This window comes from Nannobrachium achirus (genome assembly GCF_963921795.1).
Source record: "Nannobrachium achirus genome assembly, chromosome: 14".
In the NCBI taxonomy this organism is placed as follows: domain Eukaryota; kingdom Metazoa; phylum Chordata; class Actinopteri; order Myctophiformes; family Myctophidae; genus Nannobrachium; species Nannobrachium achirus.
Window position 1 is genome coordinate 2,841,356 of NC_137821.1, and position 26,965 is coordinate 2,868,320.

The following is a 26,965-nucleotide window of genomic DNA, read 5'->3' on the forward strand; positions in this document are numbered from 1 at the left end:
AGTCGTTTAAATCACATCATCAAGTCTTTGAGAGTTCACGCAAACACACACACAAAATAACCTGTTTACGTTTTTCTTTCTTTCTTTTTTTGACGTCTTCGTTTATAAATAAGAAGTTTTTTAGTTTTTTCTCGTATGCGAGAGACAGTGACATCATCAAACCCCGCCGCCCCCCTTCACATCCTGCAGTGTCTGGAGCGATCCTGTGCACCGACACAAGATGGCGCTGTAGCGCGAGATCACCTGATTTTTTTTTATGTGTTTTTCCATGGGGGTTTTGGGGTTATTTAGTTGCTTTCCACTGTCTATTCATTCCGTTTGCTCCGAGTGTTAAACGGCCATTCCGGCTGAGAGACTCGAGCAAGAAGTATCGTTTTTAAATGGCCGTCACGAATCCACAAATCCACAAATCCGTGATTCTGTGAAACCGCAAATCTGCGAATCTCTGTCCCACGGTGGGCGCCAACATCTCGGTAACCTAGGAAACGGTCTTCTTCCCGCCCAGCTCCGCCTCCTTCCTGTCCAGCCTCATGTACGGCTCGAACGCCGATGAGCCGCAGCCGTAGCCGGACGGCAGTTCGTGCGGGTGGTGGTGGTTTAGGTGGTTCAGGTGGTGGTGGTTTAGGTGGTGGTGGTGGTGCGGGACGGCGCCCCCTAGCAGCGGCATGGAGAAGCAGAAGGAGGGCGGGGCGCCGCCCAGCGACGGCAGCGACAGGCCGAACGCCGTCGCCGTCCCGCCCCCTCCTCCTCCCGAGGTGGGAGGGGTCCCGGTGTTGACTCCGCCTCCTCCAGGGGAGGCGGAGCCGTTGTGGGACTGGGGTGGAGGAGGGGGCAGTCCCAGCAGGGGGTTGGGGGGCGGGGCGGGCCCGGACAGCAGACGGCCCTGCTCCAGCAGACGCAGGATGTTGCAGGTGGCCAGCGACTCGGAGGAGGAGGAGGAGGAGGAGCTACGCTTGTCGCTGTCCTTCGTGGTGTCCTTCTTCTGTTTGGTGCGGCGGTTCTGGAACCACACCTTCACCTGTAGGGGGAGACAAAACACACACATAAAACGTCATGACACACGTAGCGTTATTCCGGCGTTCGATAGTCCGACGTTGCATTAGTCCGACGCTGGTAAATGATAACCTGGTAAATGATAACCTGGTGAATGTTAACCTGGTGAATGTTAACCTGGTGAATGTTAACCTGGTGAACGCTAACCTGGTGAATGCTACTATGCCTAACCCTAACCTCAGTAAAACTATACCCAAACCTAACCCTAACCCTAACCTTAGTGGGACTAATGGAACGCTGAATTATAATTGTAAGGCTGACTCACATTGTTGTGAGTCAGCCTTACAGGTAGAAGGTACAGTACTCTGTCTGGTTGTATGTGTTGTGTGTTATTATTACTATCACAACAGTGTCACAGTATAATGTATAATTAGTGTGTTATTATTACTATCACAACAGTGTCACAGTATAATGTATAATTAGTGTGTTATTATTACTATCACAACAGTGTCACAGTATAATGTATAATTAGTGTGTTATTATTACTATCACAACAGTGTCACAGTATAATGTATAATTAGTGTTTGTCATAGTGACTCATGGTAGAGCTGGCAGCATGGAGCTGACTCACCTCCTCTACGGAGCATGTGGTGACGATGACATGTGAGAGATGTGAGACATGATGTCATATCGTCACGCTGCACACTTTAACCCATTTAGGCCTAGAATCATTGAATGTTTTAGCTAATTCTGCTTCTGGGGGGTCCCTGGAACTAGATATTTTGAGATGGGGGTCCGTGGCCAAATAAATATCATTTTGGGGGTCCTTCACATGAAAAGGTTTGAGAACCACTGACATGGTAGTCTCTCAAGAACAGACTAACTGAGCTCCAGTTCAAGTGAAAAGGACCTTTTCTTTGACGATGGCTGGCCAGATTGCTCACATAGAAACATGGGGTTTTTCAAAAAATCTTAGAAGGACTCAAAAGAAACTCGGGTCAAAATTCTAATTTTCACGATTTTTCAAAAATAGTAGATCTACAAGCTTGCAGCGCGGCACTCGGTGCCGCGCTGTGAGCTTGTATATCTGCTATTTTTCAATAGTTAAAGCATAAAATAATGATACACAATACTGTGTACCCGTTACACACAAAACCATCGCACGATGCAGAGCCCTGCACAACCTCAGTGGATCACCATGGGACGCTCTGATCATCGAGGCTCTATTTAAATGTCACAGTACGATAGGAAACGCTATAGGATCTAAAAAGGTGCGCTTGTTTTAGGCGTTGATGTTCCGGCGTTGGAAACCGAGCACACAGCTGACAACAATAACAAAACATTAGCAGCCACGTTAGCTAGTAGTTTGAAAGAACTTCAGAGTGGTCTGAAATGGATTCAAACGTCATTTCAAACATAAAAAAATAATGATATTATATTGTGATTATTTAATTTACATGTGTAGTGAAAAACATTATTGATACGGCCTTCCAAGAGACGACATCAATACATTAACATCAACATTAATAAATCAAATGCATAGAAATATCAATCTAGACAAAAATAACATGGGTAGACCAAGCAGCTAATCAGTAAAAAAGCTTTATATAAAACCTAAAAAATGCTATCTATCTTTCATGTATGGTCATTGGGGGGTAGGCGAGTGCTACTGTAAGTGCTATGGGCTAAGGTGGAGTCTGAAGAGGTGAGTCTTCAGACCACTGTGAAAGCTAGGGAGTGAATCTGTAGTTATAAGTGCAACAGGGAGTTTACTCAAATGTCTTCCCCCTTCTATGCTCCCTCCACTGGCTCCCGGTTGCGGCCCGCACTAAATACAAAAACACTGATGCTGGCCTTCAAAGCAGCCAAAGGTACGGCTCCTCCATACCTCCAAAACCTGATCAACCCCTACACCCCCACCCGTTCACTTAGATCAGCGCCAACACAGGGATGCTGACAGAACCCTGGCTAAAAACCACAGGACAAAAATCCACCCAGTCCTAGACAATTCGTGACGTTAGCCGTCTTTTGACATTTTGTGATGTTAGCTGCTTAGATTTAGTGCCGGCAAAGGGCCTAGTATCACTGTTGTATCGTTTCAATTCCGCTTTTCTCCTGACGTCAAAATAAACGGCCAATCAACAAGCTCATCAACCGTATATTTAGTCGACTTAAATCTTGTGAATACCGTTATGTGGTCGACTAAAACTGGACCAAAACTAAAACACTGCAGATTGCAGAGAAATCATCTGACAGAATCAGACTTTGCCGTTGAAATGTACGCAACCTTTACGATGGAGATATGCTAGAGCGAGCGCAGTGCCAGTGGCGGCATGTGTGTGTGTGTGTATGTGTGTGTGTGTGTGTGTGTGTTTGTGTTTGTGTGTGTGTGTGTGTGTGTGTGTGTGTGTGTGTGTGTGTGTGTGTGTGTGTGTGTGTGTGTGTGTGTGTGTGTGTGCATGGTGAACTCTGTGTGTCCTTGTACATGTATGTTTAATTGATGCTTTAATGTATGCTGTGTGACAGCACTGCTGTGTAGGGAGGCCAAGCCGGGGTCACACACACACACACACGCACACGCACACGCACACGCACACGCACACACACACAAAGATGAAAAATGTATATGATCCTGACCGACTTTCAATGCTCTCTCTCTCTCTCTCTCTCTCTCATTCTCGTTCATTCCACCATACACACCATAGATACATCAGCTGCAATGAATTTCTCTCTCTCTCTCTCCCTCTCCCTCTCCCTCTCCCTCTCTCTCTCTCTCTCTCTCTCTCTCTCTCTCTCTGTCAATTCCATTCACAAAACTATGTATTAAAATCCTTGCTTTAAATGTTTTAATTTCCATTGCTGCTAAGCAACAAGCTACATACAGTAGATGATTTAGATTTGTGTTTGGATATTTGTGCGACTGTGCAAACCAAAAGTAAGTTGGGAGCAGGCGTAACATCCACCCCACTGAGCAATAGTCGTTTTTTACACGACTAGTTTTTTTTTAGCCTTAATTTCACCCGGCTAGATTCCGGTTATATTCACACCGAAAATATACTTTGCAATTTATTCCATGATTCGATAACAATTTATTAAAAAAAACAACAGTAAGGTGCTTAACTGATCTCCTAATATTGGACTAACATAATTATAATATCCGTTGATCATTATTAAGTATAGTTTAGATCTAGCCGAGATTTAGCCAACTAATTATAGTCGCCGTATCAACGTTTATATTTACACCGAATTTAGACAATTAGATTTAATCCATATTTCAATAAACATTTCTTTAAAAAAACAACTCCACGTTGCAGAACTGATCTCGAAATATTGGTGTAAAATGATTCCAATAGCCATCCGATCATTAAGCTATTTGTCTGGGTGTAGTCGTTGTATAGCCGGCTTTTTTTTTAAACCAATGTCAATATAAAGTCTTTAAAACAAAAATATACGATGAAATGAACTCCTCGTCTGTCAGTCAGACAGTGCAGTGCCGCGTGATTATGGATCCAACTGGGAAAGATGGATGGAAACGGCAAAGAGCGCTCGTTTTCAGTTATTGTCCACGACATTGCAAGCGGCCGGCGGAGCGCCGCGCGAGTTACGAAGCCGTGGTGAATGCAATCGTTATATTTACGGCCTGGGCAAGCGCACGATAAACGCCATGATAATTGGGTTTTGGTGCACCTCGCGCGGTCCAAGTGACTACAACGGAGCGCTCCCTACGTCCGGTTCAGCCAATCACAAGCTTCAAAAATGAGTCCGGGGCGTACACACACACACACACACACACACACACACACACACACACACACACACACACACACACACACACACACACACACACACACACACACACACACACCACACACACACACACACACAAACATTTAGTTTCCTCAACAATGTGCACTACACTAAAATGAACACAGGTGGGCAATGTCACCTTTTAATATGGCCAGAAAGTCTATACTATCATATCAGCATTGATGGCTGAGTGGATAGCGTCGCCGACTTGAGTGTCAGAGATTAGTGGATCGAATCCCACCGTCGCTCTACTTTTCACTACTTTCGACGGCCGCTAACGGCGAAATGTAGACTTTTTGTATCCGACTAATAGTGGTATATGTAGCAACCCGTGTAAATATAGCCGACTAAACAACTAGTCAAAAATATCAAATCTAGACCTTTACAACACTGATTTTCAACGCGTGGTGTAGAAGATAAAAACACGACTATTAGGCAACTAATACACCTCAAAATGCTTACTGGGACGTTAGTGTTTTTCCATCATTGTTAAAACGTGTTAATGGCTTTCTCAAAAAAGCACACAAACTAAAAACCTCACACACAAAATGCACCTCATCAGCGCAACATTACTCTTTGCCATCAAATCTCTCAACTTTGTTCACAAAATGGAACTCATGTTTCCATGTGGTAAACACAGCCATATTTCAAATGACAACACACACCATTCATTGAGTACTCAAAACTAGGCATTTGCTGCACACTATCAAGCATTTACGGCACACTTAAGAGCAACATTTAAAACACAATCATAGAAATGGAACACACAATATGAATGACAATGACACAGGAGGATTGTTAATTTCTCTATTTGTAAAATGACTGAGTCTAGGCCTACTGTCTTCATAGTCAAACATAAAACAGCACACAGATATGCAGCCAAAAGGGTTTTATTTCGCATCACACCTCTGGTTCCTGTCTGGCCAGAGGACCACATCTACTGGATATCACAGGCTGTTCTCCCTTCATCATCATATCTCATTTAAAACTGTATATCGTGTTCAATGCTCTACAGTACAATCATCATCATCATCATCATATGTGGTTAAAGTGCATCAACTCATTCCTCTCTCAGAATCCATTAAGAGTGGATTCATAGCAAAGCAGCCGACTGTAAGAGAGAGAGAGAATGTGTACAGTCAAGCGCACAGGCATTACTGTACATACATACTGTACATACTGTACATGCATACTGTACATGCATACTGTAAAGGTAGAGGACTGTATAAACTGCTCCCTGCAACTATTAAATCCAACCATGTGGGTTTAAAACTCTGAGATGCACGCACACACATGCACACACATGCACACACATGCACACACATGCACACACATGCACACACATGCACACACATGCACACACATGCACGCACACACAATATTGCTAACACATGACACCACGCGCACACACCACGGTCACATGACTGTGATGTCACCTGACCAGTAGCCTATCAGAGCTGAGTCTTTACAGTCAGCCTTCAGCAGAGGTTTTCTACCATAGATATATAGGACTATAACTAGATCATTATAACCAGAGATGTATAGGACTATAACTAGATCATTATAACCAGAGATATATAGGACTATAACTAGATCATTATAACCAGAGATGTATAGGACTATAACTAGATCATTATAACCAGAGATATATAGGACTATAACTAGATCATTATAACCAGAGATGTATAGGACTATAACTAGATCATTATAACCAGAGATATATAGGACTATAACTAGATCATTATAACCAGAGATGTATAGGACTATAACTAGATCATTATAACCAGAGATGTATAGGACTATAACTAGATCATTATAACCAGAGATGTATAGGACTATAACTAGATCATTATAACCAGAGATATATAGGACTATAACTAGATCATTATAACCAGAGATGTATACCACCACAAAGCTATTTTTCATCATTCTGTTGAAAATATGACACGTAGTCGCAACTGCATCTCAAAATAGCAGACCTCCAAGCTCACAACGCATCTTAGACACCACACTGAACTAATCAAGTCAATACTGGAGATGTGGCGTAACGGCATGAGTTTCTACACTGCAGAGAGGGCAATTCTTTCAACATAAGATGCTGCATTCAAGTTCAGGAGAGTTTGGACAAGGCAATTCTCTTGAATGCTGCCCTCAGGTATGGCATGGAAAGAGGGGGCATTTGCATTTCTTTCACCATAGTAAATGCTGCATACATGGTTCTGGGGAGGGCAACTTTTACTGACGGATAAAAGGGCAGGCGCTCAAGCCCCTGTGATGTTTGTGTGTGCACATGCCTGCATGGGTGATAGCATAGTGTAAAGTAAGGCTGGGCGATATTAGGAAAACCTTCGATATTCTATAACGTTGTTGAATACCTTGATATCGATATTACTCACGATATTAGTAAAAATAATTGCATTATATAGTTTTTAATGTTTTTTCTGCTTTAGGTCCACTGCCTGCCTAACCCAGATAATGAATAGCACACTGCACAGTACACATAGAATGAAGACATTAAATGCCTTATTTCCATTTCCCAACAATGGTTTTATTGAAATAACCACACCGGTTTGCTTTTGTGCATGTGCTACGTGCATACATAGTCTGTGTGTGTTAATTAATTTGACACATACACCAATACCTCATTTCAAGCCGTCTTTGTTGATATGTATTCCTCGCATGTTGATACCTCGATATCGCTATATTTTCGATATATATTGCCCGGCCTTAGTGTACATTATATACAGCTTAGGTTGATCTTAGTGTACATTATATACAGCTTAGGTTGATCTTAGTGTACATTATATACAGCTTAGGTTGATCTTAGTGTACATTATATACAGCTTAGTTTGATCTTAGTGTACATTATATACAGCTTAGTTTGATCTTAGTGTACATTATATACAGCTTAGTTTGATCTTAGTGTACATTATATACAGCTTAGGTTGATCTTAGTGTACATTATATACAGCTTAGGTTGATCTTAGTGTACATTATATACAGCTTAGGTTGATCTTAGTGTACATTATATACAGCTTAGGTTGATCTTAGTGTACATTATATACAGCTTAGGTTGATCTTAGTGTACATTATATACAGCTTAGGTTGATCTTAGTGTACATTATATACAGCTTAGGTTGATCTTAGTGTACATTATATACAGCTTAGGTTGATCATCTTATATTTACAATTGAGTAAAAGCCGCATCCCACTTCAACTCAACGGTAGGGAGAACGTACAGAATAATACCGCCCATAACTCTATGCCGTCCGCTCATTCGCTAGAGAGCAAGAGAGAGAGAGAGAGAGAGAGAGAGAGAGTCTCAGGTTACAAGAGGGAAGGGGGGGGGGTCAGCTGCACAGGGGGAGAGAGAGAGAGAGAGGGGTCAGCTGCACAGGGGGCACACACACACACACACACACACACACACACACACACACACACACACACACACACACACACACACACTCAAAATACATGAAGAAACAGTGCTTTTTGTGGGCAACATGGCTTGGAGCAGTTGTGCGTGTGTGCATGTGAGCACGCGAAGCGTGCGAACACTAGGATTCGCCCGCCGAAGGCGGGCGATATTCTAGTAGTGTACATTATACCAGGTTACAGTCTATAGCATACATGGGCAACTGGTGGCCCGGGGGCCACATGTAGCCCCCACCTTCACTAAATGCGGCCCGCTGGTTAATACCGGAATACTGACATATTATTGATTTCAGCTGTTACTATTCATGACATGACCTGCTTTAATTCCTTCAGTCTATCTATATTAGTAGCTTAATGACTAGTATAGTGGTATTAAAATGTATGTTTTATGTCCAATGTATTTATATTTAGATTCATAAAGTTAACATGAGTATTATCACTAAATGCGTTCGAAATTAAATCAAAATGTTGCATTTTAGGATTCCAATTCAAAATGAACAAAAAGTAATTCAGGATTCCAATTCAAAAGAAGCAAAAATAGCAGATCTTCAAGCTCAAAACGCATCGCAGCGCGATGCGTTTGGCAAAGTTGGACGTAGCAATATGCAATGTGGCCCTCTGGAGTGAAGGTGAAAATATAGTGGCCCTCTGGAGTGAAGGTGGAAATATAGTGGCCCTCTGGAGTGAAGGTGTAAATATAGTGGCCCTCTGGAGTGAAGGTGGAAATATAGTGGTAGTAGTTATTAACTCATTAAAAGCCAACCCCGCGATGTCGCGGGAAAAGTAATAGAGTATCTATAGTGCCATCCACGCGATGTCGCGGGAAAAGTAATATATTACTGTAACGGCGAGTAAAAATACCTAGTACAATGGCCGACGCTCCGGAGACGAAATCCGCGCTGATTTGTCATCATCACGGCTCCACGAGCACACAATAGTCATCCCATAACATTGAGGTGGACGGCCGATCTCATCTTTAATGTCCATTATCTCAAAACTACACTTTAGAAGCTAGGATGGAGGCAGATGCTCGCTTATTTTACACAGTTATAAAAGCTCCCGGTCGGCCATTACACAACTCCACGTGGACACGCATCGGTTCCGGCGCACGATCCGATGACGTCAGACCGGAAGTACTTCCGGTCTAGACTTCTGGCCTTCAAAATAAGACAGCGGCCGTTAATGGGGCCGGGAGGGGGCACTCTGGACCCCCTAATCCGTTAATGTCCTGGGCTCAGAATGAGTTAAATGTAGTATATCAAATAATGTAATATTAAAATATGTTTTCACATAGGATCAAAGGTTATATGATCATGATTCACCTCCATCCTGAATGGCTTGGTTCGAGGCTTAACATAATTGTTATAAATATTTTTGTAAAAGTCTATGGCGAAAATGAATGGGGAATATTAAGTGACCCCAGGAATCCACTTCCGCTGCGACGCTCTATAGCATAGTGTACATTATACCAGGTTACAGTCTATAAGTTGACCATACGGTGAAAGTATAGTGTACATTATACTATGTTACAGTCTATAGGTTGACCACACGGTGAAAGTATAGTGTACATTATACTATGTTACAGTCTATAGGTTGACCATACGGTGAAAGTATAGTGTACATTATACTATGTTACAGTCTATAGGTTGACCATACGGTGAAAGTATAGTGTACATTATACTATGTTACAGTCTATAGGTTGACCATACGGTGATAGTATAGTGTACATTATACTATGTTACAGTCTTAGCGTGTCCAGGTGTCTGGCTGCAGTGAGCTCATGGCTGCAGTGAGCTCATGGCTGCAGTGAGCTCATGGCTGCAGCCTCTCAGCACGACACAAATAATGAGATCTGCACTGATGACGCCATGCTGACTTACACTGTACAATGTTGTTACCTACAGTATACAGTCCTACACTGTCAACAACTTACACTGTTACCCACTACACCGTAAACACTGGTAAACCACAACCACAATACAAATGACGCTAGTTTTGTGGATTAATCTATTTCCAATGATTGGGCCACGCCAAATGGCCCCCACCCCATTGGAACTACTTAATATTCATTAGAAACTGACCAGAACTCTGACCACGGGACTCTGGTAATCAATTAATATGTTTTTAACCACTGTTTTAAAGGCAAGTATTTCACACAGCTTTATGTCAAAAATAGGTGAACTAACACTTTAAGCTACAGCTTGGGAATGGCATTATAAGAGGCTATTACCAACACAAATAGATTTTACCAACATTTTCCAAAAGGGAATCTCATCATTGTAGCCAGACCATCTTCCACTACATCTCTCTCAAGTACATAATAGTGTTTTTATAACTGCGATGATATTGAATGTTTTCATTGCTTGCTATTTGTTATGTCCATGAATTAAATACCAAGGACTTCCAACGTAAAAAAAAAAAAAGATAGTAAAAGGTCTTATTTGGGATGTTCCTTTTAGGCAGGGTGTTTAACTGTACTTGTACTGTACTACATTTATATTAGTATTGACTGTACTTGTACTGTACTACATTTATATTGTATGGACTATACTGCTACTGTTCTCCATTTTTGTATTTAATAAAATAATCAATCAATCAATCTTTGTTTCTGTTCTTTTTTAAGTTGGCATTTTTTTCTCGCTGTTTGTTGTATGAAACAATATTTTAATAAACGAATATTGAATCAGTAGTCTAATACAGGGGTTTTCAAAGTGGGTGACGAGGCACCCTGGGGTGCCGTGACGGCAGTCCAGGGGCTCCGCGAGATCATTTGATAATATTTGGAATTTATTTGGACACTTGAAACAATATTTTGTATCATTTTAAACTTGAAGCACAAAGTTATTTCCAGTCAGTTCTAACCAAAATGGCTGTTATAACTCCAAGTTTCAAATGTGTGCGTCTTTTGGTAAAGCAAAGCCCTGCTTCATCATACAAGACTGTCGCACAAAACTAGTGAAAACAGCCGATCTACAAGCACACAACGCCTCGCGATGTGCTTGTAGATCTGCTGTTTTCACTAGTTTAGTAAATTTTATAGATGATAAATACAAAACGAACGGTTTTGGACATACAAGGTTTCCACCCGACAACGACAATATGCTATAAATATAAAGTGAAAATTATAAATAATGTAGGGGTGCCTCGGATTAAAAAAAATATTTATGGGGTGCCCTGAGACAACAAAGTTTGGGAACCCCTGATCTAATATGACGCGACAATATGAAGTATAAAATGAATGATCCTTTAAGTTTAAAGGATTGCATTCATTCTGTAACACACACTGTGATAGGACCATCTGTTATGGAGGATGCCACAATCGACCAATCAGTGTCGAGCATCCAACCAATTGGCGTAATAAATATCACTATCTTATTATTGGAGTATATCCTCCCTCTGTGTGTGAGTGAGTGTGCGTGTGAGTGTGCGTGTGTGTGTGTGTGTGTGTGTGTGTGTGTGTGTGTGTGTGTGTGTGTGTGTGTGTGTGCGTGTGTGCGTGTGTGCGTGTGTGCGTGCGAGAGAGAGAGAGAGAGAGAGAGAGAGAGAGAGAGAGAGAGAGAGAGAGAGTAAGCTGTCGCAAACACACACACACACACAAAGGGCTTTCAACCACAAGCGCCATGGCTGTTGTGGTTATTCACGTGCACACACACACACACACACACACACACACACACACACACACACACACACACACACACACACACACACACACACACACACACACACACACACACACACACACACACACACACACACACACACACATCCGTCCCCTTCACAGAAATGTGGGCGTGGCTTTAGTCTGTCACTCATATCACAGACCCCCCCCCCCCCCCCCTCTCAGTCAGAGAGGAGAGGATTGAGGAAAATCGCTTGCTCGTGCTCTATGGAGGGATTGGTGTGTGTGTGTGTGTGTGTGTGTGTGTGTGTATGCGTGTGCGTGTGCGTGTGCGTGTGCGTGTGTGTGTGTATTATTATACTCGTGGTCCTCGACACAGGATTGTTTTATGCAGAGGTGGAAAATGATCAATACTGCAATATATAAATGCTCCGTTAGGATGCCCACATATCAACATACCTTGCATTTCAATGAGAACGGAGCGGTTTCATGCCAGTAGAGGATTTCTGCAAAAAAGACGCTCCATTCTCATTGAAATGCATTGGCGGAATACGGATCCCACTCTCATAGGTATTTTGGTGTGAGTACGCATGGGGGCATGCGTACAAGTGACTAAATATGTCTTTTTAGATACAATAAGCCAGCAGTTTCTTTATTGCTATTTACAGTAACACTTCTAGCCCCCACCAAAATACCTATGAGAGTGGAATCCGCGTTCCGCCAATGCATTTCAATGATAAGGGAGCGTTTTTTGCAGAAATCCACCAGCTGGCATGAAACCGCTTCACTCTCATTGAAATGCATTGGCGGAACGCGGATTCCACTCTCATAGGTATTTTGGTGTGAGGGCACCCTTACAAGTAAAAGTCCGGAATTCAAAATGTACTTGAATAAAAGTATGAAAGTGTTGTATCAAAATGTACTTAAAGTACCAAAAAGTAAAAGTAAAAAATGTTTGAAAATAGCAGATCTACAAGCTCACAACGTCACATCATCGGCTATTTTCAAATAGCCACGGTATAAACTAGGACTAAAGAGGCGTATGTGTGTTTTAACTAGTAACTAGTAGCTAGTAACTAGTAACTAGTAACTAGTAACTAAAGTTTTCAAATAAATGTAGTGGAGTAAAAGTGCAATATTAGGATCTGAGATGTAGTGGAGTAGAAGTTAAAGTATTGAAAACTGGAACTACTCAAGTAAAGTACAAATACCTCAAAACTAAAGGACAACTTTGAGTGTTAAAATGTTTTCATTTGCTTCGTTCTATTGTTTCATCACGTTTACCGTGCTAAAATGTGGGGCATGCGTACGCATGGGGGCATGTGACTAAATATGTCTTTTTAGACACAATAAGCCAGCAGTTTCTTTATTGCTATTTACAGTAACACTTCCAGCCCCCATAAGTCACATCCAACCATGAAAGGCTGCATTGTATCTTGGGAATGGGGTTATTCTGTGTAAAATGACATATTTAGCCACGTGTACGCATGCCCCCAACCACTGAAATAAGAATCTCTAAAACAATAGAAAAAAGTAAATGAAAACATTTTAACACTCATCTTTTATATTCTTTAATTACAATCTAAAATATGAACCCTTGTTGTAAAAAACTATAGTTATCCTTTAGTTACTTTCCACCACTGCGCGCGGTCCTCGTAAGAAACACAGGATTGTTTCATGCGGACGAACAGGAAGAAATCAGAGATAAGACTTTAGAATGAGGAGCAGATTGAGGTTGGGGTCAGGGAGGATTACAACATTTAGGGGTCTCGGGGTCACGCCTTGTTGCACGCCACGCGAGATCTGCAAGCTCACATGCAGCGCATGCAGGCAGCGGGAACGCGCTGTGAGCGCTTGTAGATCGGCTATGTTTGGAGAGCGAGACGAGGTTGGGGAAAAAGGATCAGAAATGGCATTGAAAAAAATGTCCATTCTAAAAAGTCCTCGCAAGAATGGCAATACAAACGTGTGTTTGTGTTACTGTGTGTGTGTGTGTGTGTGTGTGTGTGTGTGTGTGTGTGTGTGTGTGTGTGTGTGTGTGTGTGTGTGTGTGTGTGTGTGTGTGCGTGCGTGCGTGCGTGCGTGCGTGCGTGCGTGCGTGCGTGCGTGCGTGCGTGTGTGTGTGTGTGTGTTACTGTCTGTGTGTGTGTGTGTGTGTGTGTGTGTGTGTGTGTGTGTGTGTGTGTGTGTGTGTGTGTGTGTGTGTGTGTGATGATGTGACTAGTGCGCGGTAGGTAAACCCAAGGCTTTCAGTGCATCTACACTATTGGATGTAAATCCTTTTTAATGGGATAGCCGGGTTCAGAGCTGGGGCAGCGCTGAGGCTTAGAGCACAAAGGCAGATCTACAAGTGACCTGTATTTGCCCCCCGGTCTCGCCCTCTGCCCCGCCCGCCCGCTGCCCCGCCCCCTTCCCTCTGGGATACCCTGGTGGAGGGTGACACCATGGGGGGGGGGGGGGGGGAGGGGGTGATCATCAGGATGGTCACATGGGTCGGTCTACGGCCTGCGTCGTTGCTGTGGGATGGAAACCTAGTAGGTCCAAAACCAGATCCTTGTATTTATTTTAAGTAGTGAAAATATCAGACCTACAATCAATTACGGGCACGGGCACACATAGACATCAAATGGGACTTGAGCCTCTCCAGACCATGAATGCAGTTTTTCCATGCCATACCTGAAGGCAGCGTTCAAGAGAGCTGCCTTGTCCAAACTCTCCTGAACTTGAAGGCAGCATCTTATGTTGAACGAATTGCCCTCTCTGTGTAGAAATCCATGTCGTTACGCCACATCTCCTCGCCTCGCCTTGCTGAGACGCATCTTTAGAGGCGTCCCGCATCCCTCTCCAATCAGGCGTTCGGGAGTTACGGACTCCTTCACCAGAGTAAATTCTGTTATGTTGAGGCAAGCTACTTCCTGAGAAGACAGCAAGACGCGCTGTGATTGGCCGGCAGTGTATGATCCGCGCTGTGATTGGCCGGTAGTGTATGATCTGGGAGACACGTATACGGAATGATGCAGATGACGTAATTTTGCTGGGAAATGCAGCTCCCCTCACGGCTCAGTAGAAAACATAATAAAGAAAAGGCTTTTGGGGCTGAAATTAGTGGGGGTTCTAAAACTTTAGCAATTTAATAGTTAGGACAATTTTAAAATTTGTTTTATTAAAAAAGTTACATAGTATAGCTTTAAGTTAAAGTTGAGTGTCCCTTTAAGTTGGACATGTCTCTTTAATGTGGACCTGGCGCTGCAGCCTCGTGCGCCCACTCAGACACAACACCCGCGCGGGATGGCGAGGGACCAGAGGTGAAGAGGTTAAGCAGGGTGGTGACCCAGAGCAGCGGGGTCGGCAGGGGTCAACCTGCCGTGCATGCGTGTGCGTGCCTCCGTGCGCAGCGCGGCGTAAGCGGCTCTGTGCGCGCGGTGCTCTTTGGCCTTCGCATGCGGCTCAGCCCAGACCAACATACCATGACTTGTAGATCAGAGCGCTCCGACAACACGCATTACAACACGCTTGTTTGGAAACAACGCCAAGGCTCAACCCCAGGAAATAATCTTTCATCTTGATCCTCACACCTGGAATCACTGGGGGAAAAGTCACTACAAGAACTCTTAGTGCCGCGGTGCAATTACAAGGTGTTTCCGTATGCTTACTCTTAGTGCCGCGGTGCAATTACAAGGTGTTTCCGTATGCTTACTCTTAGTGCCGCGGCGCAATTACGAGGTGTTTCCGTATGCTTACTCTTAGTGCCGCGGTGCAATTACAAGGTGTTTCCAGGTGCCCTTTATCATACAACTTAAGACCTTTTCTGTTTGCTGCTATGCCTTTGAGTTCTTTTTCCTTTTCTTTCTCTTGTTATTTCAACTACTTTTGTTGTATTGTATCCTAATGCCAGTGAAGTAGCTACAGTTTCTTAAGTGCATTTTTAAGAAATGTGTACTTTACTTCAATATTTCCAATACTTTTACTTCTACTGCATTATCTAAGATCCAAATATTTTACTTTGAATCCACTACTATACTATGAATGCCTAATAATAATCTTTATTGTCCCCGAAGGGAAATTTGTCTTCACAGTCTGTTCAAACAAGAAACAACCCATAGCCAAATAACAACACAAACATATCACATAGACAAATCATCAGTACCCCACTGTACACAGAAAAAACCCTCTTAGCGACGGGGGCAACTGTTTAGCAGATTGTTAAGTGCAGCAATGGCTGAGGGGACAAAACTCCTTTTAACCACTGAATGCCACCCTTTATTAAAAATCTACAAAACTGATGCCATCCATTTTGTTTAATTTTACCTTTTTATGGGGGCCAAAATCATATTTTGTACTTAAATTACATAATTATATAAATCTATGCTTCTATCGAAAGCCACACTACCCCTCTTACAAAGGAAAAAATGTATATATATCCTATCATTAGATTTGGGCTTCAATAGAACATGTGTAAGATGTCTTGATCATCATCATATGTTTATGCTGTCGTTGGGCCTGTGTGTTCTCTGGAGTGCAATGGCCTTTGAAAACCACCAGGTGGTGGTCTCCTACTATCTGATCAACAGACAGAAGAAGGAAGAGAGACGTCCATTTTGTTTTTGGTCCGGGCCTAGTTGTTTACATTTTGGCCAGGCCTTTTTGCTAGCATGCTACACACTTCAGAGCCCTGCCGATCGCTATCAAGGGCTCTGATTGCCGAATGGATGGCATCGATAGAACGGGGGCATTTTTCTGAGTTTTTTGAGTACCTATACTTTGTCTGGGAAGCACGGGATGTGTATAAACGAACGTGTATAGCTAACGCTAATATACGGGAACCAATGTTCGGGAACCAATGTTTCCCGTCGGACTGTGTTCACCGGTGTTACAGTCAAATGGGTCGTGGCGATCCGGTCACGGAGGCTCACGGCTAACTTCTAGAGCGATTTTTTTGAAATTACAATTATGTCATGAAAGATAAAACTTTTGATTAATTAAAAAGACGTAAAGTGCGTTTATGGCACTCAGGAACAAAGACGTATAGTGCGTTTATGGCATAATATGAGTTAAACTGAACTTTGTACCACGCCAAGGTTCTGTATCTTCGCCCTGATGGCATTATGGGTCGAAGTGGCGATGCAGAGGATGGTCAGTGTCACCTGTTATTGAGAGTGCTAAGCGTGTGGTGGCCTTATCGTTCATATCAGACAGTGTGGGGGTGGGAAGTCCAATGATCTTGGAAGCAATACGGGTGATACTGTAAAGTGTGTTGCTGTTTGGCATGGACAGTATGGTGAAGAAACATGCAGAGCAGTACAACAGAACAGGTTGAATAATGCTTTTGTATGGCGCCGTTTGATTCCCCATCCGGACGACCTTTGCCGCATGTCACTCCTCATCTCTCTCCCCATTTCCTGTCAGTCTACAACTGTCCTATCAATAAAAGCCCCAAAAAGTAATCTTTAAAAAGAAAAAGTAGCTACTTCTGCCACCACCTGCTTGGAATACAGGTCACAGACTCAGTATGGTATTCAGTAATCTGGTTTTAATTGAATTCAGTCACGCCATGTTATGCAGAATGTAAGATGCAATCTGAGGTTTTAAGTCCTTTGATTTGAACCAGCCTCTCCCCAGGCCCCAACTATGGTAATAATCTTTTTTTATTGTATTGACATTATGGAATAAATAATATATATATATTTATATATATATATATATATATATATATATATATATGTATTGACATTATGGAATAAATAATATATATATATATTTTGTATTGACATGATGGAATTGATAATCTTTTTATTCCTATTGACATAATTGAATAGATGTTGCAGTCCTAATAGGGTATTAAGACATCTGCTACCAATTGAATTCAGTCACGCCATGGTATGCATACTGTAAAGCCTCCATCCCTAAGTGTTATTATGTCATGTGTGGGATTTGAACCTGGCCACCTGCATGATAGGTCACATTCCTGCACCGCTCACACAAGAGGGGGGTCCCCGCACCGCTCGGCCACAGGGGAGAGTGGTCCCCACACGGCTAGGGTCCCGGAGGTGAGGGTGGGCTTATGAGCTCAATAGGTATAAAGTAACTAAGTACTGGAGTAGTACATAGTGGGTTTTTTTTTTAGATGTTTTGGGGATTTATTCATAGTGACAGTAAAGACAAGACGGGGAGAGACATGCAGCAAAGATCGTCGGGAACGGGACTCGAACCTGTGGTGCACTGCGAGGTTACATTAGAGCCTGGTGTGAGGCCACACAGTGAAAGGAGGGTTTATAGCGCTAAAGGAGGGTCTATAGCTCTAAATGAGGGTCTATAGGTCTATATGAGGGTCTGTAGCTCTAAATGAGGGTCTATAGGTCTAAATGAGGGTCTATAGGTCTATATGAGGGTCTATAGGTCTAAATGAGGGTCTATAGGTCTAAATGAGGGTCTATAGGTCTATATGAGGGTCTATAGGTCTAAATGAGGGTCTATAGGTCTAAAGGAGGGTCTATAGGTCTAAATGAGGGTCTATAGGTCTAAAGCTGCTGCTCAAAGTACAAACACCTGCTCTGCTCACTGACTGCAGCTGTAATATGCATGACCCCCCCCCCCCCCCCCCCCCCCCCCCTCATATGATGGGGGGGAGGACCACCGAGGACCAATGACTGTGTGTTTGTGGTGGAGGCCATTTTGGACTCATTGAAAGTGTTTCTTTTAACACCCAAAGACCAACGGTTTATATGGTGTACAGCGACTTTACTGGATGATGTGGCCAACACATCCTTGACTTAAGAACCTTTACTGGGAGCGCTGTTATGATGCAGCTGGCCCATCCTTGCCTTAACAACCTCTATTGTGGATTGATGACAGAAATCACCCCTGCAACTCCTCCTGCTCATACTGACAGAATTAGATCTGCTGTCATGCAGGAGAGCTGATCTACAAGCTGACAAAGGGTTGAAGACCTCCCAAAACAAACTGATAGGACTACCACTCTGCCTAAAGCCCAGGACACACACTGTGGTGCTCTGGGCTGGGACAGACGGCTCAGGGTAGAAGACATGGTTAGTGTGTCGAAGTGTCCAACACTTCTCCAAAGTCAGAGACACCCACAGCCACCACAGCAGAGGCAGCGGCCATTGCAGATTTCTATTGAAGGCAGCCCCTTGAGATGCAGCATCTCCTTTTCAAGATAGGGACCCATAAAACCAGTAAGACTCCCTAAATCGTGAGATACCGGTAAGCGACCATCAGGTCGCATAGACAAACTTTAGAAGGCAATGGTAGCCAATGCGGGAGGGAATATGCTGTGTACCGCTTTGCGTGATTTTAGGGCAATATCTGTAGGAGCAGTGTCCAACAATGTGTTTTGCAAGAATCGGCCTCATGGTGGCGCTAGAAGAGGGCCATGTGAGAAATGAGGGGTTGTGGTTTGGCAGCCAAGGAGTGTGTGTGCAGGGGAAAAGTGTGCCGTGACGGACAGACAGCCGGCCCATAAAAACATTAAGAACTAAAGAACATGAACATCAGACATAAATAAATATGTTCAAGACAAGAATATGCATTCATCCTCCCACCCCACCAACCTGCACACCATCAGCTGGTGAGCAATAGAAGAGGCACGGTACAAATACTGGCCTGAAAAAGCATCTGGAAAACTAAGAGTAAACAACGATATGAAAACCCTACAAATAAATACAAATATAGCAATGTAATGAATTGCATTTTATAGTGCTTTTCTAAGTGCCCAAAGCACTTTACAATGGTCATTCATTCATTCATTTGGAGGTAGCGTGCTGAACAGTTCACACACATTCACACACCAACGGTGGCAATGTGGGGTTCATTCTCCTGTCTTGTTTCTTTGTGAAGTCTTATTGTCTCATATGGGAATAAGAAACGAGGTGTTGTTGTTTACATCATTTATTTAACAGTGAAGTTGGTTTAGATCTAAACTTAGTTCATTATATTTGCATGGCATTAAATCAAGATGAATAAGTAACAAATCACGACACCGCAATAAAATTGCAAAGCTGGGCCAACCGCCATATATCGCAGCGTGGGTGAAATTCCTACTACACGCCGTGTGAGTGAGTGAGTGACAGCCTAACGTAAACTGCTTTGCATTTCATCACTGTCACTCCTACATAATGATCATCATCATCATCATCATCTTCTCTCTTCCCTCTTGCCCTCGGGCCCTAATCCCCCCCCAGTAACAGCAGCACATGTCCAGGGCCGCGGTTCAAGCGCGGGTCAACCCTGTCTTACTGACTGGCTGGGTAGATATGGACACCTAATCCTCCTTAGTGGAAAACCACCAGCATTATTATGAGAGAGAGAGAGAGAGAGAGAGAGAGAGAGAGAAAGAGAGAGAGAGAGAGAGACTGTCTGTCTTTCACACTCTCCGTCTCTCTCTCTCTCTCTCTCTGTCTATATGTATGTACTGTATGTCTATCCATCTGTCTGTACTCTGTACAGGGCCGTAGCGCGTCTAATCGGCGCTCTAGGCGAGCTCTTTCGAATGCGCCCCCCCCCCCCCATTGTGTGTATGTCCATGCAAAATGGACAGTGTGTCACATATATTATTACGTATCCAGATATATGTCCCTTTGGACAATAATAATAATAATAATAATAATAATGATGACACGTCATGTGGGTCTATTATCATCATAACCATCATTAGCGTCATCACAATTCAACAAGAGCACAACGTTGTCTCTCATCTCTGCTACAGGGTGAAAGCATGCAGTGTTTACAACACCACCCTTTAACCACCAGAAATACTATAATAGCCACCAATCTCCAAGTAAAAAGGCAAGTGAAATTCATTTTGCATGCGCAAGCAAAAGCAGCAGCTACAATCTTAAGAATACCACATTAAAAACAGTGTTAAGTTGCTAAATAACTAAGCTGCTTAAAGGTCTATATATGTTAGCCACAGCAATACTGCAATAACCACAGCAATACTGCAATAACCACAGAAATACTGCAATAACCACAGCAATACTGCCACATAAATACTTCAATAGCCACAGAAATACTGCCACAGAAATACTGCCACAGAAATACTGCAATAAGGTTCAAGGTTCAACTTTATTGTCAACAATACCAATTTAAAAAGGCAAGTGAAATTCATTGTGCGCAAGCAATACTGTAGCAGCAGGTACAGTCTTAAGAATACCACATTAAAAACAGTGTTAAGTTGCTAAAAAACTAAGCTGCTTAAAGGTCTATATATGTGTTAACCACAGCAATACTGCAATAACCACAGCAATACTGCAATAACCACAGAAATACTGCAGCGTGCTTAGCTTCACCCCAACCACATTTCTGAGAGGCGCACAGGTTTTGAGTTAGTAAATACAAAATAAAGGCAGATCGATGCACGCCTGAGAACGAGGCTGCTTGGGACAAAAGCAGATTCCAAACATACAAAAGGAACACCGGCCGTCTTTCTACAACTTGTAAACATTTTCATTTTCAAAACAACATTTTGATCCTCAGACAAACAAACGTCTCTTTGGTTTGAGGACCGAAGCGTCCTTTTTAAGACTTTCTTACAATCTTTTACTTTTTCTAATTGTGAATGAAAAACTATCACACAATAAACAAGGCCCACAATGACTACAGGTGTGTGGAGAAGGGATGGAGCTTGTTAATTTGTATTGATAATGAACACCTTATTGATCCTGCTTATTGAGCCGGGCTTTTATCCAGCCCACTGTTGAGTATTTTCTAATATTTTGTGGAAAGATGTGACAGCAAATTCTGAACAGAACTGGTATCTTTTATTTTCGGCCAGTTGTTGTGACTGTCAGTTTGTGGCTCATCTAATTTGTGAAGATGACGTATTGACAAAAGTAACGAATATTATCATTAAATATCATTAAAACAACCATTCGTTAGTGTGCAATAAGTGTTAAATGGCTTTATATTATGAATAGTACTGTAATAATGTCTTGATCGCCTCTTTTCTTGATTGTTTAAACATGACATCATGGGCCGCTATGCTCGATAACAAGCTTGATAAGCCCAAAGCTTTAATGATACCGGGTACTCAATTGGCTGTGGTTACATGGACAATATTTATTTATTCAGAATGAACTCGTCCCGATCAGAGATTCATATCCAACTGTTTACATGGAACCTGAATAAAAGTCTATTCTGATTCAAACTGCATATGATATACCACCCCTCCAAACCCCAATAATTCATCTGGAATGGAATGAGGTGTAAATGGTAAATGGTGCATTTATATAGCGCTTTTATCCAAGCAGGCCAGGATTAACACCTCTGAGGGCCCCTGGGCACTGAAGCTCCAAGGGCCCCCCTCTACACGCTACAGGGCTCCAGACTAACTGTTTTCAGCATTTTAAAAAGTAGCTTAACAATATCAGCAGCCAGTGAACACACTTAAGACAATAACAGTCTGAGTTAAGAAACAGTGGCAGTGTGGCCACTGACAATGAAAATAAATAACAATGTACTATTATAGTACTACTATATGGTCAAAACAAGACATATCCTTCCCCCCAAAAATGCTGCTGCTGCAGCGCTCATTGTGCGCTGCCAGGCAGGCAGGCAGGCAGGCAGGCAGGCAGGCAGGCAGGCAGGCAGACAGGCAGGCAGGCAGCGAGCAGCCGAGTGCTGGTGGCACATTGCACTACACAATCACACTAGCAGCATTCTCAACAATAAAACAGACAAAATCAGGGGGTTGGGGCATCATTTAATGTATTTCATCCCCAATGTGCCCATATTGTAGATCCGGCCCTGTGTCCAAGGCACTTTACATAGATTGTGCATTACACATTCATACAGCGATGGCAGAGAAAACCATGCAAGGCACCAACCTGCTCACCGGGAGCAATGTGGGGTTCAGAGTCTTGCTCAAGGACTCTTTGACACTAACTCAGGGGGAGCCCGGGATCGAACTGGCTATGCCGCCCCAAGTGTTTACATGAGCATTTGTATTCTGAATGAGCAGTCATTCTGAATACAAGCCAATGAGTTTGCAGGCTCTTGTTTGGAGCTCTATCCCTAGTGTGGATGGCCTCAGCCCAACATGTCAGTCTGTCTGTGTGTCTGTCTGACAGACAGTGTCAGTGCTATGCTAACCCCGTCTCCTCTGTTTGGGTCGAGACAGGACGTCATCAACCACTGTGGTCATGTCTGTCTGGACCGCCAAGAACAATGCACGCACGCACACACACACACACACACATATATATACGCACACGCACACACACACACACACACACACACACACACACACACACACACACACACACACACACACACACACACACACACACACACACACACACACACACACACACACACACACACACACACACACCCCTGCCCGCTTGCAGTCTTTCCGTGTTTATTCACCAAACCCAGACAGAAATGCATTTATTCATTGTTCTCTATAGAGCAGAGCCAAGCATTCTCAGTGTCCATTAGGAACTCTGTCAGTGTACAGCTGTTACTGTGTGTACACTCTGAGAGTTACAGTACAGATGGAACCATTACACTCTGACAGTTACAGTACAGATGGAACCATTACACTCTGAGAGTTACAGTACAGATGGAACCATTACACTCTGAGAGTTACAGTACAGATGGAACCATTACACTCTGACAGTTACAGTACAGATGGAACCATTACACTCTGACAGTTACAGTACAGATGGAACCATTACACTCTGAGAGTTACAGTACAGATGGAACCATTACACTCTGACAGTTACAGTACAGATGGAACCATTACACTCTGAGAGTTACAGTACAGATGGAACCATTACACTCTGAGAGTTACAGTACAGATGGAACCATTACACTCTGAGAGTTACAGTACAGATGGAACCATTACACTCTGAGAGTTACAGTACAGATGGAACCATTACACTCTGAGAGTTACAGTACAGATGGAACCATTACACTCTGACAGTTACAGTACAGATGGAACCATTACACTCTGAGAGTTACAGTACAGATGGAACCATTACACTCTGAGAGTTACAGTACAGATGGAACCATTACACTCTGAGAATTACAGTACAGATGGAACCAAATGGACCCATGTGTAGCCTATACACGACTGGTTCCCAATCTTTTATATCTAAAAGAGAGTTTAGACCAGGGTTCCGGTTCCCCAATAGAAGGCCCGAGGGCCATTTGCGGCCCGCGGGGGGCTACTGTCTGGCCCCCACCAACCCCAGTAATAATGGTGGTATAAGAGCAGAAACAACACAAGTATATCTTGGAAACCTCGTATCTCCAAATTTGTACGTTCTTTCGCAAAGTAAAGCCCTGCTTCATCATTTAAGGCCGTCTCACAAAAGTATTGAAAACAGCCGATCTACAAGCACACAACGCCTCGCGGTGCGAGGTGTTGTGTGCTTGTAAATCGGCTGTTTTCACTAGTTTCAGTCATTTTGAAACTGATAAATGCAAAACGAACGGTTTTGGACATACAAGATTTTCACCCGACAACGACGATATCTGAACCGTCGCTGGAGTAGCGGGAACGCCACCGTCGCCCCCTGCAATGCTGTGGCCCTCGGCTTGGTATCCTGGACATAATTTGGCCCTTGGGGAAAACTAATTGGGGAACCCTGGTTTAGACATTTGTCTTTCATTCAATTCATTCAATCTTTATTTATTCTCGACAAGACATTGAGGTTGCCCTCATTTGCAGTGCCGTCGAGATACTTCACAATACAACAATAATATTCACAAAAACAGACAATACAAAGCAAATTGCAGACATTTGAGGGTAGGTTGTCAATTAAAGATTTAAATTGACCGTATGTTATGGGAGAACATATCTTGCATTTAAGTTGTAGCTCATTCCAAGTGGTCGTATGGGGCATTAAAACAAAAGGCTCCTCCCTAGTTCAGTGTTTGGTTTGGGGACCTATATTGTGAGCCAGTCACTGAAGCGTGTCCTATAGAGCATCGCAGCGGAAGTGGTTTACTGGTGCCACTTAAAAATCATCATTCATTTTCCCCATAGAATTTTACAAAAATATTTATAATGATTATGTTAAGCCTCGAACCAAGCCATCCAGGATGGCAGTGAATCATGACCATACAACCCTTGATCCTATGTGACAACATATTTTAATATTACATTATTTGATATACTACATTTAAAAAATACCCTTTGTTTAGCGATCTTTTCATAGAAACAAAGGTTGTATGGTCATGATTCACTGCCATCCTGGATGGCTTGGTTTGAGGCTTAACATAATTGTTATAAATATTTTTGTGAAAGTCTATGGGGAACATTAATGACGATTTTTAAGTGGTATCAGTAAACCACTTCCGCTGCGATGCTCTATATCACTGTTTCTCAAACTTTAAGATATCAAGGTGACGGTCGCCCCTCAACTCTGACAGTGTACAAATGGAACCAAAATTTGGTTCCATTTGTACACTGTCAGAGTTACAGACTTGTAAGGGTCAATTTAGACCACCATAAAGGAACCCACAGAGTCCCTGGAATCCACTGTGAGGACCACAGCTCTAGAGGCCACAGGATTCCAATCCAATATACGTTGGTAAAGTCCCATCAATTGCCTTGAAAAGAAGGGTTAGGGTTAGAAGCTGAAACCTTGCCAAGTGCCGATATTTTTGAGTACTTTCTTTTCTATTTAATATTACTCTTCAAGACCAGTGAAGGACCCCCACACACAGGCCAGTGAAGGACCCCCCCCCCCCCACCCACACACACCCCCACACACACACACACACACACACACACACACACACACACACACACACACACACACACACACACACACACACACACACACACACACACACACACACACACACACACACTCCATTTGATACATTGATATACAGTATCTCTGACAGCAGAGGTGTCATTAGGGAAATCAAATAAATGTACTTCTTAAAATACATTCATGAATGTCTATCAGCGTTGATTATTCTGTTTTTAAATTAGAACTAAATGATTGCTTTTATATTCTCCTTAACTCTGAGAGCATATAAAACACACGGGTGTGTAAATGTGTGTGTGGTTCGTAACTATCAGTTATTTAGCTGCTGCCGTGTTAGCTTACAAATACGTTTTTATCCAAAGTTATTAATACTAGTCCTGTGCCCGGGGGGTGTGCACGACACGTGTGCACAGTATCTGAGGGATTGAATGTAGGAGTCACATTAATGTTGGAGTGCCCAGACCGGTGCCCGATGGGCAGATCTTTATGCCCATATATGGTGTTCCATGTTGGAGTGCCCGTTGGGCAGATCTTTATGCCCATACATGGTGTCCCGTGTCCAGCCCAGTCTGTGATGTCAGTACTATGACGTCAGAGTAGCATGCAGACAAATGCCAGGGCAGGAAGGCCATCAAATAAAACAAGATCTTAGTGCATTAAAAGAATTGATTACATTGATTGATTCCCAAACAGTGCTATAGCGTGGGTCACGAGTAAATGTTTTTTTTGTTTGTTTTTGTTTCCTACATTAACTTTTTGCCAGACCCATGAAATGGGTAGGCCTACATAAGCAAATGTCGGTCTGTCCGGGTTTTCTATATAAAGGGTATATATGATGATGACATGATGATGACATGCCTACAAAAGGCATGATGTCATAAATGATGATGACAGACAGGGGGTTATATATTTAGTAATTTGGTCAAGAAAACCACATATAACAATACAGAACATTTCAGTACCACGGTCTTACATATCCAAGAACATGAACATGACGTGTGACAATCTATAATATTAACACCCAATGATTAGATAAGCTACACTTACAGTTTATTTATTATGAACTCATAAAAAAGAAAGTAGGTTTTGTATTTATTTTTTATTTTATTTATTTACAGATTTTCATTTTAATATTTATTTTATTATTTATTTTATTTATTTACATTTCTTTATTTAAAATCTTTTAATAGATTTTTTATTTTTCAATCTCATAAGAAAATACAAATATATATTATAGGCTGTCTGTCCCTAGGCTGTCTGTCCCTATAAAGGGACAGACAGCCTATAAATGTACCATTAAATTTATAGGCCCAGAGGGTTGGCAGAACCGGGGTCTGGCACAACCAGGTTGACCTGGTCTTGT

At 42.7% G+C, this 26,965-nt stretch overlaps 1 protein-coding gene across 1 annotated transcript in view; it reads right to left on the reverse strand.

The window, feature by feature from the left end:
• Nucleotides 1-478: 478 nt before the first annotated feature.
• The window catches only part of vax2 (ventral anterior homeobox 2), a gene marked incomplete at both ends in the record, with an annotated part of 49,038 nt that continues 22,551 nt past the window's right edge, over nt 479-26,965 (reverse strand). The window contains one exon of the mRNA XM_080742300.1: nt 479-1,018. Within this exon, the coding sequence (XP_080598426.1) occupies nt 479-1,018 (540 nt within the window). The remainder of the gene's footprint in view (nt 1,019-26,965) is intronic.